Source organism: Elephas maximus, chromosome 19 (genome assembly GCF_024166365.1).
Source record: "Elephas maximus indicus isolate mEleMax1 chromosome 19, mEleMax1 primary haplotype, whole genome shotgun sequence".
Lineage (NCBI taxonomy): Eukaryota > Metazoa > Chordata > Mammalia > Proboscidea > Elephantidae > Elephas > Elephas maximus.
In genome coordinates this window covers 14,953,348-14,966,017 of record NC_064837.1, presented here as the reverse complement: position 1 = coordinate 14,966,017, position 12,670 = coordinate 14,953,348, and the positions used below count along the sequence as shown (strand labels likewise).

The 12,670-nt window shown below is 38.8% G+C and overlaps 1 protein-coding gene across 2 annotated transcripts in view; it reads right to left on the bottom strand.

Annotated features, from left to right (window-relative positions):
* The window catches only part of RABEP1 (rabaptin, RAB GTPase binding effector protein 1), a 117,390-nt gene that overhangs the window by 67,084 nt on the left and 37,636 nt on the right, over positions 1-12,670 (bottom strand). The window contains exon 2 of one of the 2 annotated variants that reach the window (XM_049861026.1): positions 7,736-7,864. The exons of the other annotated variant lie outside the window; for it this stretch is intronic. Within the exon in view, the coding sequence (XP_049716983.1) occupies positions 7,736-7,864 (129 nt within the window). The remainder of the gene's footprint in view (positions 1-7,735; positions 7,865-12,670) is intronic. 2 annotated transcript variants of the gene reach the window in all.

The following is a 12,670-nucleotide window of genomic DNA, read 5'->3' as shown; positions in this document are numbered from 1 at the left end:
AGATTATTTACAGACTCTACAAAACAACCTAGCTTCCTCAACAAAATAGCAACAAAGTAAACAATTTTAAAATATCAAGTAGTTTTGTTTTTTTTTTTAACTAACCCACATTATAAGCTGTTTAATTCGGAAATATAAAATCATAATTGACAACGTATTTCAGAAAGAAGTTGTTTTTGGTCATTTTCATTTTTTCGGAATTTTACAGAAGAGTCAGTTTTATATTTTCAAAGAAGAAAATACAAAAACGAAGGAAACTAACAGCTTTATTTGGGAACAGAGACAAACAGGAAGCAAAACAGACAGACACTGGACAAGGTTAACTTGACTTTACTGCATAAGACAGGGAAAGAAGACTGTAGATACAGACAACCAAACTACAGAATTACTGCCGTAAGAGGTGATGGAAAAAGATGTCATTAGCCACTATCATATCGAGTTTGAACTGGTAATCAGAGGAAATGCTGCCATGACCCATACATATAGATTAAATACATTACAAGTCATCTTGACAAGGATACACCATTGCACAGAATTTAAAGCGGTGCCTTAGGTTAATTCACCAGGCGCACCTTGGAAACTCTATGAGGCAGTTCTACTCTGTCCTATAGGTATGTCAATTCAGGGTTAAAATAAACTTAAAAAGAGAGAGGTTAACAAGCACATCTTGAGGAACTGGAAAGAAGTTATTTCTCATGGCACTGAATATATATCCAAACAGTGATGATACTGTGCAAAATGTATTATCTATCTCAGGAGACTATATTTTACATTCATCCTAACCTCCACAGAGTCTTGCAGAGTGCCACCATGCCTAGACAGGAACACCAGCTTTCCCAAATCCCTGCCAGCCTATTCAAGAACAAAATAAGAGTAGGAAATAGCACTCCTGCAAGTCATGAGAAAACAGAACTCCCACCCCATACCACATCAGTAAGTCTTTCCAAGCCAGAGCCGAATCCTGTGAGGCCTAAGAATCTTCCAACCTACACAACAGTGGCTTTCAAATTTTTGACCACAATTCACAGCAAAAAATACACTTTACATCACAACCCTATCCAGGAAAATTTGTGCCACTCTACTTACTTAACCTTACCACGTGGAATGTACTTTTATTTTCCATTTTACTCCTTTTCTTAAACTGCTGATCACCACCATTAAATTGTGTTACCCATCAATGGGAGAGTATGAATAGTTTGTAGTTTGAATGACACCACTCCAGAGCATTGGCCTTCCAACTGGGCTACATGGATTCCTGGGTGTATTAAAAGGTTTTCCAAGGGATTCATAGGCACGTAGAGTTTTAAAGGAATTAACTAGATCCCAAACTTTCAAAAATATTCTTTCCTAAATAAGAAGAGTGTTTTGGTGCAGATTCTCTTTCTCCACCTCCCCTTTCATATTCACCCTTTCTCCCACTTAACAAAAGCAAGGTTTTTCATCATCCTGAGTTTTACGACGATTCACTGCCCTGCTGTGTAATAATTCCTCCGTGGTATCAAACCAGTGGAACAATTCAAACTATCAGTGCCGGTAATAAAAAAGCGACTAATAACTTGCCAACAATTCTCTCAGCAGATCAGGTGGTTGCAAAGCCTTTGCTTTCAACAGAATTGAAGGAAGACCTAATTTGAGTTGTAAGCCAATGGAATAAAAAGGTTTTATAAGATAGAGCACTATGTAATTTAATATATAATTCAGAAAGAGTTAAGAGAATTGAGTAATAATTGCTATACTAAAATTTCTTCTATTTCCATCTACTAACTTATGAAACCAAGGGTTCTCAGCACTTAAAGCTATTAAAAGCAACAACAAATAGAACTGATGCTAAAATCTATCTTGTTTAAGCAGTAAATAATACTCATCCAGAGATTAATGAATTAATTGGGATGGAGGCCCAATACACCTCATAATATCTGCATTTCCGATCCTCTTTATATTTTAATAATTCTTAAACGTGTAAAATATTTACTTTTAACAACGTTGTTGTTGTTGCTGCTGTTGTTGTTAGGTGCAGTCAAGTCGGTTCCGACTCATAGAGACCCCATGCACAACAGAACGAAACACTGCCCAGTCCTGCACCATCCTCACAATTGTTGCTATGTTTGAGCCCATTGTTGCAGCCACTGTGTCAACCCATCTCATTGAGGGTCTTCCTCTTTTTCGCTGACCCCCTACTTTACCAAGCATGATGTTCTTCTCTAGGGACTGATCCTTCCTGATTACATGATCAAACTATATGAGATGTAGTCTTGCCATCCTTGCTTCTAGGGAGCATTCTGGCTACACTTCTTCCAAGACAGATTTTTTCGTTCTTTTGGCAGTCCATGGTATATTCAATATCCTTCTCCAACACCACAATTCAAAGATGTCAATTGTCCAGCTTTCGCATGAGTTATATGGCGAACGAAAACACCATGCCTTGGGTCATGCACATTTAGTCCTCCAGGTGACATCTTTGCTTTTCAGCACTTTAAAAAGGTCTTTTGCAGCAGATTTTCCCAACACGTCTTTTGATTTCTTGACCGCTGCTTCCATGGCTGTTGATCATGGATCCAAGTAAAATGAAATCCTTGACAACCTCCATCTTTTCTGTTTATCATGATGTTGCTTACTGGTCCAGTTGTGAGGATTTTTGTTTTCTTTATGTTGAGGTGTAGCCCATACTGATGGCTGTGGTCTTTGATCTTCATCAGTAAGTGCTTCAAGTCCTCTTCACTTTCTGCAAGGCTGTGTCATCTGCATCACACAGGTTGTTAATGAGTCTTCCACCAATCCTGATGTCCCATTCTTCTTCACATAGTCCAGCTTCTCGAATTATCTGCTCGGCATCCAGATTGAATAAGTATGGTGAAAGGATACAACCCTGATGCACACTCTTCCTGACTTTAAACCACGCAGTATCCCTTTGCTCTGTCTGAACAACTGCCTCTTGATCTATGTACAGATTTCTATACACACAATTAAGTGTTCAGGAAGTCCCATTCTCCGCAACATTATCCATAATTTGTTATGATCCACACAGTTGAACGCCTCTGCAGAATCAATAAAACACAGGTAAACATCTTTCTGGTATTCTCTGCTTTTAGCCAGGATCCATCTGACATCAGCAGTGATATCCCTGGTTCCATGTCCTCTTCTAAATCCGGCTTGAATTTCTGGCAGTTCCCTGTCGATAAACTGCTGCAGCCGCCTTTGAGTGATCTTCTGCAAAATTTTGCTTCCATGTGGTATTAATGATACTGTTCAATAATTTCCACATTCGGTTGGATCACCTTTCTTGGGAACTGGCATAAATATGAATCTCTTCCAGTCGGTTGGCCAGGTACCTGTCTTCCGAGTTTCTTGGCATAGAAGAGTGAGCACTTCCAGTGCTTTATCTGTTTGTTGAAACATTTCAATTGGTATTCCATCAACTCCTGGAGCCTTGTTTTCTGCCAATGCCTTCAGTGCAGCTTGGACTTATTCCTTCAGTGCCATCAGTTCCTGATCATATGTTACCTCCTGAAATGGTTGAACATCGACCAATTCTTTTTGGTATATAGTGACTCTGTGTATTCCTTCCATCTCATTTTTGATGCTTCCTGCGTCGTTTAATATTTTCCCTGTATAATCTTATAGTACTGCAATTCGAGGATTAAATTTTTTCTTCAGTTCTTTCAGCTTGAGAAATGCCGAGCATGTTCTTTCCTTTTGGTTTTCTATCTCCAGGTCTTTGTACACATCATTGTAATACTTGGTCTTCTCGAGCCGCCCTTTGAAATCTTCTGTTCAGCTCTTTTACTTCATCATTTTTTCCTTTTGCTTTAGCTACCTGACGTTCAAGAGCAAGTTTCAGAGTCTCTTCCGACATCCGTTTAGGTCTTTTCTTTCTCGCCTGTCTTTTTAACGACCTCTTCCTTTCTTTATGTATGATGTCCTTGATGTCATTCCACAACTCACCTGGTCTTCTTTCTTCATTAGTGTTCTACGCATCAAATCTATTCTTGAGATGGTCTCTAAATTCAGGTAGGATGTACTCAAGGTCATACTTTGGCTCTCATGGACTTGTTCCACTTTTCTTCAGTTTCAACTTGAACTTCCATATGAGCAATTGATGGTCTGATCTTCAGACAGACCCTGGCCTTGTTCTCACTGATGATATTGAGCTTCTCCATAGTCTCTTTCCACAGATGTAGTTGAATTGATTCCTATGTATTCCATCTGGCGAGGTCCAGGTGTATAGTCACTGTTTGTGCTAATGAAAAAAAGTATTTGCAATGAAGTCATTGGTCTTGCTAAATTCAATCATGCGATCTCCGGCATCATTTCTATTACCAAGGTCATATTTTTCAACTACCAATCCTTCTTTGTTTCCAACTTCCGCATTCCAATCACCAATAATTATCAGTGCATCCTGATTGCATGTTCGATCAATTTCAGACTATAGGAGCTGGTAAAAATCTTCCATTTCCTCATCTTTGGCTTTAGTGGTTGGTATGTGAATTTGAACAGTAGTCACATTAACTGGTCTTCCTTGTAGGCGTATAGATATTATCCTATCACTGACAGCATTGTATTTCAGGATAGATTTTCAAATGTTCTTTTTGATGATGAATGCAACATCATTCCTCTTTAAGCTGTCATTCCCAGCACAGTAGACCATATAATTGTCCGGTTCAAAACAGCCAACTCCAGTCCATTTCAGCTCACGAATGCCTAGGTTATCGATGCTTATGCATTCCATTTCATTTTTGAGAATTTCCAATTTTCCTAGATTCATACTTTGTACATTCCAGGTTCCGATTATTAATGGATGTTTGCAGCTATTTCTTCTCATTTTGAGTCATGCCACATCAGCAAATGATGGTCCCCAAAGCTTGACTCTATCCACATCACTAAGGTCAACTGTATTTTGAGGTGGCAGCTCTTGCCCAGTCATCTTTTGAGTGCCTTCCAACCTTAAGGGCCCATCTTCTGGCACTGTTATCAGACAATGTTCTGCTGCTATTCATAAGGTTTTCACCGGCTACTTCTTTTCAGAAGTAGACTGCTGGGTCTTTCTTCCTAACCTTAATCTGGGAGCTCAGCTGAAACCTGTCCACCATGGGTGACCCTGCTGGTATTTGAATACCAGTGGCATAGCTTCCAAGCATCACACCAACACACAAGCCCACACAGTACAACAAACTGACAGACATAACAGTATTCAATTATTTACTTTTAATAACAGTAACGATAACTCAATGTAGAAGAAATTTGCATGCATATTTTGGTTGCACAGATGCATCACCAAAAATTTTTTAAAGGTTCTCAAGCATAAAATACTGCTTTAGGCCAGTGGTTCTCAAAGTGTGGTTTCTGAACCAGTAGCATCAGCACTACCTGGTAAACTGCTAGATCCCCACAATGGAGAAAAAAAAAAAAATCCATTGTTGTCAAGTCGATTCTGACTCATCGTGACCCTATAGGACAGAGTAAGACTGCCCCAAAGGGTTTCCAAGGAGCAGTTGGTGGATTTGAACTGCTCATCTTTTGGTTAGCAGCTGATCTCTTTACTATGCCACCAGGGCTCCAGATCCCACCAACAGACCTAGAAAATCAGACACCTTAGGGGTAGGGCCCAGCAATCTTTGTCTTAACAAACTCTCCAGGTAATTCTGATGTACACTCAGGTTTGAGAATCACTGTTTTAGAATAAAATCCTGAGGGAGATATAAAAAAAGAACAATGCAAGGAGGAAAAACGTACAAATGTTCTGCTTAAAAAACTTGTTCACGTATTTTTTATCAAATATACTTAAGTGTATATTAAGTTACCATGATATTTTGATTCCACTGAATATGTTTAAAAGTGTGAAGTTTTAATTTAAAACACCAGTATTGACAATGACAGAATTTAGATCCTTATCTACATTAATGTTTGAGAGTCACTGGTCTAGACTGGAAACCCTGGTGGCATAGTGGTTAAGTGCTATGGCTGCTAACCAAAAAGGTCGGCAGCTCGAATCCACCAGGTGCTCTTACAAACCCTGTGGGGCAGTTCTACTCTGCCCTACAGGGCCACTATGATTCAAAATCGACTTGATGGCAATGGGTTTGGTTTGGTTGGTTTCGATCTAGACTAGAGCAAAGCCTGTGCATCTGAATCACCTGGCAGGCTTGTTAGAACACAGGTTGTTGAACCCTATTCCTGGAGCAGAGTCTCTGACTCAGTAAGTTTAGGGTGGAGGCTGACAATTTGCATTTCTAACAAGTTTCCCAGGTGATACTGATGCTGATATCCCAACAACACATTTTGAGAACCACTAGTCTAGGGCTGTAGAAATTATTTCCATATTTTCCCATGTCAATATCCAAAATGTAAATTGCTTCCCTGAGCCTTTGGATTAGGTTCCCCATGATATGCTTCATGCCTTATACAACTTCATTTTTAAACAACTCATCACCTGTGAGGGCTGGAACTCACCAGGACTGCTTTTTTTTTTCCAGGTTTCATACGTTTTCTACCTTTGACAGGGTGCAATCTTAGCACTTTTCCATTGCTCTCGACTAGTGGAAAATATTTGACTTTTCCTTCTCTGACAGGTTTCCACATTACATCAGGGTTCCAGCTTTTACAAGTTTCACTGTATCTGTTTTCTTCACTATTGTTCAAGTTCTGTGAGTTACAGAACCACATGAATCTTACTTCTGTACGCCCAGCACCTAAGCACAATGTCTGCTTCACCAAACCAAACCAAATCCACTCACATCGAGTCAACTCCAACTCATAGCAACCCCACAGGACAGAGAAGAGCTGCGCCACAGGTTTCTAAAGCTATAATCGCTGTGGAAGCAGACTGCCACATCTTTCTGCCACGGAGCGGCTGTTGGGTTTGAACCACCCACCTTTTGGTTAGCAGCCAAGTGCTTTAACCACTGTGCCACCAAGGCTCCTCTCTTTGCTTCATAAACCAAAAACCAAACCCATTGCCATCGAGTTGATTCCGACTCACAGAGACCCTATAGGACAGAGTGGAACTGCCCCATAGGGTTTCCAAGGAGCGGCTGGTAGATTCGAACTGTTAACCTTTCGGCTAACAGCCAAACACTTAACCACTGTACCACCAGGGCTCTTCATAAAACCAAACCCACTACATCAAGCCAATTCCGACTCAAAGCTACCCCACAGGGTTTCCAAGGCTGTAAATCTCTGCAGAAGCAGACTGCGACATCTTTCTCCAGCGGAGGAGCTGGTGGTTTTGAATCACTGACCTTTTTGGTTAGGAATCAAACACCTTAACTACTGTACCACCAGTACGTATTAAATAAATACTTATTAATAAATGAACATTTGTTGAATGAATTTCATGAAATGTCAGTTTTAATACAACATGACTGAAACTCCTATTAGAGAGATCTATCATCCTGGTTTGCCTGGAGACTGTCCCAGTTTTAGCACTGGAAGTCTCATGTCCCAGAATGCAGCCAACTATATTAAATATTGACATTAAGGTCAAAAGACAGGAAAAATCTGAACAACACATTTTTCAACTCCATTCTTAACCCTAACCTCTGAATAGTATGTTTTTATGGTAACAGTGTAAATACAAATAAAATCAAGGTTTATTCAGTGATAAAATTAACACTGCACTACCAAGAAACCTGACATTTTAAGGCAGCTTTATTGTGTGTTTGTGTGTGTGCGTGTTGTGTGTGTGTGTGTGTGTGTGTGTGTGTGTGGATGGGGAAGTGAGGGGGACTTATGAACTTACCCTCTTTAGCCAAATATAACTCCTTAAATTTTGCTCTCTTTTGATTAAATTCTTGCTCAAGCTGCTGCCTTGCACGTAAAAATTCTGCATTAATTTTTTCCAATTCTGCTACCCGTTGTTGAAGAGAAACTGAAGGAAAAAAAATACTGGTTAACAAGCAATAATTTTTATTTTATAAATTAAGTTACAAGAATAAATCAGTATTCCAGCTAAGATTTCCATACATGAAAGAACTAGCCAAGCTTCTTCCAAAGATTCAATACATTCTAGGAAATTCTAATTGAAAAAAAAAAAAGAAAGTAACACACGACCATTAGACTTAATATACATGCTGTGAATGATTCATGTAGAGAGAAATGGCACATATACTAAGAATCACACTGGGCAAATTTCCCAGAAGACAGCTTCTAAAGCTCCTTTGTATAACTAACAGAATATCAAGCCATTTCTAGAGTTGTTAAATATTGGATTATTTGGGCTATTTATCCCACAAATGAACCCACTACCAATGTTGCTAGTTTCTGTTTCTCGCACATTAACAGCAAAATCTAATGGGTTCCCCAGCCTAATCATCTAATTTCAAAACAATCCATTAGCAGTACGGTGAAGTCATGATCAAAAACCCATTCACACAGACAGGCTACAGAACTGTGCATTCTGTATAAACTCATTACCTGGGTGATTATCTGGTTTTCGGATTAATCCTGATCATAGTATGCCAGGGATTAGGACACATTTACTTGACGGGCTCTATAATTTGGCCATAGCTGAATCAATGACTATCTAACCTAACTAAGCCCAGGAGCTCTTCTGGTTGATGCAGGGGATAGAAAGTCCAGAAGTCCAACCCTTTGAATTCTTCCTCTGCCCAAACAGCAACCCAGCCATAAAGCTATAACCTTAATCCCTCCTCCAGGGTATACCTATTAGCATCAATCAGCCAGTGCCTAATTACTACCTAGGTCAACAGAGGTCCCAATTCCCTACTAGAAGCCACCCTCAGATAAATAAAGATTTGTCTACAATTTTAACCATGATTTGATATTATCTCTGAAGGCCCTCTCCCTCCAACACATTACTCAGTTTAATTGAGAGCTCATTTTATAATGCATAGAAAAAAACCTGGAAAAATACACCAGTGATTTATCAATAAAACCAAAAACCAAACTCGCTGCCCTGCGCCATTGAGTTGATTCCAACACGTAGCAACCTTATAGGTAATAGAATTATGACTGATTAATTTATTCTACGTGCTTTTCAAATTTCTCCAGTATTTTCAAATATATACAGTAAGCGTATATACCCCTTTGACAATAAGCAAGGAGCTAACACCAATGTATGTTCATTCCCATGACATCCCCAGACCAGCCTCACTAAAGATTTAACAGTATCTATACAATCCACAGGAAACCTGGTGGAGTAGCGGTTAAGTGCTATGGCTGCTAACCACAGGAAACCTGGTGGAGTAGCGGTTAAGTGCTATGGCTGCTAACCAAAAGGTCAGCAGTGTGAATCCACCAGGCACTTCTTGGAAACTCTATGGGGCAGTTCTACCCTGTCCTATAGGGTCACTATGAGTTGGAATTGACGCAAAGAGTTTGGTTTTTGGTTTTATACAATCCATGGAGCCCTGGTGGCGTAATGGTTGAGAGCTCGGCTGCTAACCTAAAGGTTGGCAGTTCAAATCCAACAGCCACTTCTTGGAAAGCCTATGGGGCAATTCTCTGTCCTATGGAGTCACTATGAGTCAGAACTGACTCAACAGCACCCAAAACAACAACACTACAATCCATGGCAGAAAGTGGAAATGACTGCCATAGAGTTTCATATCATTAAGGGTAATGAGTCATTTTGAGGAGCAAACATCTAGGATCTTTAGATCAAAGTGAAGAATGACATCTGGTCGTCTGAACACTGCATAAGCTTTGGAGGAAAAAAGTGGTGAAGGAATCCACTGGAAGGGAAAATGTGCAGTTTATCTCATATATACCATCTGAAATCTTGAAGGATAGTCCAGAGGCTAAAAAATAAAAACACTATTACTATAGATCAAACAACTTGTTTACTGTTCTATTTATTTCTGATGGTACTTTATTGTTCAAAATCCAATTGTTAAATATATTAAACAATTTTTTCTCTTAACAATTTAATAATACTGGCAGCTATTGAATACTGCAAGAGGTAGGAAAAAAGCCCTGGGAAATCAAGAAAGTAGAAAAGGCAAGATCCGTCTGTTCTTACCCTTCTCTAATAGCCACTCCCCCACCTCACCCCTACCTTCCAACAATACACACACCATTCCTGCTATTCAGCCTAACAGTTAAATTTAGGAACTGAGGGTAATGAATCAATAAAAACTAAAATGCATTCCTTAAAATGCAGTCAAGATTAAGTGTGTGTTCACTACTCCCCAACCCCACCTGGCTCTGTCCCATTGTTTGGGCCTGAGCCACACCCACAGGGCTGGCTGGCTCTCTCCAGGCCTCAGTTTTCAATTCTAGGAATTGTGATCCCTTTGAGGGTGTACTGGCTAACTTCCTTATTCTCATCTTTTTTTTTTTTTTTTTTTAAACAAAAAATTTAACTAAATTTTAATTTAAAAATCTACCTCAAGTACTTCTAACATACTGCAATTCTGCAATACAGAAAGGCCAAAATATCCCCTTTTTATAAGAAGGCTTTTATTGTTGTATCTAGAAAAATCAATTCACCCTGCACAGGACAGCAGGAAAGCTTACAAATAAGCATATCCTAATACATTACATTAGAAACCAAACACAAATCAAACTGGAAATAGCTCTCATCATACAAAACGTTACATTATTTTTCTAAGATGGTAACCAGCAGTTCACAATAATCACCTAATAGTTCACGTAGAAAGTACTTAGCCTGGCATATGGAAAACTGTGATAAACGCTAGCTGTTATTATTAAACTACTGATGTTTATTTAATGAATAAAGAAACAAAGACAGAGTGATCAAGTGACTATGTATGTGGCTGTGAACACCAGAAGTCACTTCCAATCTCATGATCCTGACTCAGTTCCATGCTTAGACTTCCAGCTCATACCCTTCCCTCTGACCATGTGTCTTCATAGCTTCATGGACAAATTATTTAGTGTTAATGCCAGTTTTAAACAACACTAATCTTTCTGAAATTGAGTAGTTGAAAGCTATCAGTATACCAGCATTCATTAACCATTCCACACATGACATGTAATGTTACCTTCATCTGAATAATAAAAAGGGAAGAACTAATTTACTTAACAGCTGCTTGACATCCAAAGGGAAAAACTACCACATCACTTACTCAAAACGTCTGAATTAAGCAACAGCAATACAGAAAGAAAGGAAAAAGGATACAGTAAATAAATGAATGTCATAACTTATTTTAAGCCCAGGCTGTGTCCTACCAGTACATTCCCCTAACAAAGAAAACACTGCAATAAATGTGACGAGACATAAGCAGTAAGAGAAAAATAAAGCAGTCTAGGTTGAATTTCACTACAAACGGAATCTTTTTGTTTAGGATGTTCAAGACCCAAGAAAACACCTATTTCAAGTAATATTAAGTAGAACATAATTAATTCCAGTGTAACAAATGAGTCGGAATCAACTCGACGGCAGTGGGTGGTGGTGGTGGTGGTAGTGGAACAAAATCTAAACAGTTCCTGAAATTGAGAAGACTTAACTTGTGTATCAGGTTTTAAATTGAAACTATTAAGTCTGGTAGGTGTATCCATTCAATGGAATAATATCAAGCCAAATAAACTGTATTAGATAAAAATAACAAGATACAAATTTACAGCACAATATGACCTATGCAAAATTACACAGGGAAAAATGGAAAGAATATGCAAAATTATATTGAGTGATCGCTTCTCTGAACCAAAGGGGAGTTAAAAGGATCAACTATGCAGGTTGGATTTAAATTAAAAAGTGAAATGTTTGACCTCATTCATCTTTTTACCTCTTTTTTTAAGTAATTTTTTGTTGTTGAAGACACAGCAGAACATATACCAATTCAATAATTTCTACATGTACAATTCAGAGACACTAATTACATTCAATTTGTGCAACCATTCTCACCCTTCTTTTCCAAATTGTTCCTCCCCCATTAGCATAAACTCACTGCCCCCTAAGCTTCCTATAGCCTTTGAAGTTGCCGTTGGCACTGTGCTATTTATTTCTACTACGCAGCTACCGTAGTCAAACAACCTGGTACTGGTACAATGACAAACACATACACGAATGGAATAGAACTGAGAACCCAGAAATAAATCCATGCACCTAGGGACACCTGATCTCTGACAAAGGGTCGAAGTCCATTAAATGGGGAAGAGATAGTCTCTTCAACAAATGGTGCTGGCAAAACTGGATATCCAGTTGCAGAGAAATGAAGTAGTATGCATATCTCACCCCACAAAAATTAGTTCAAAATGGATCAAAGACCTAAATGTAAAACCTAAACCTATAAAAGTTCATGAAAGAAAACACAGAGACAACACAAGAGGCCCTAACTTATGGCATAAATAGAGTATCAAGCATAACTAAAAACACACAAACTTCAGAAGATAAACTAGATAAACAGCACCTCCTAAAATTTAAATACTTACGCTTATCAAAAAACTTTTTCAAAGGAGTGAAAAGAGAACTTACAGACTGGGGAAAAAGTCTTCAGCAACGACATATCTGATAAAGGTTTAATCTCTAAAATATACAGGAAATTTCAACAACTCAGCAATGAAAAGTCAAGCAACCCAATCACAAAATGGGCAAAGGACATGAACAGGCACTTCACCAAAGAGGACATTCAGGCAGCCAACAAATACATGAAAAGATGTTCTTGATCATTATCCATTAGTGAGATGCAAATCAAAACCTCGATGAGTTACACACCTCACCCCTGCAAGAACGGCACCGATCAAAAAATCA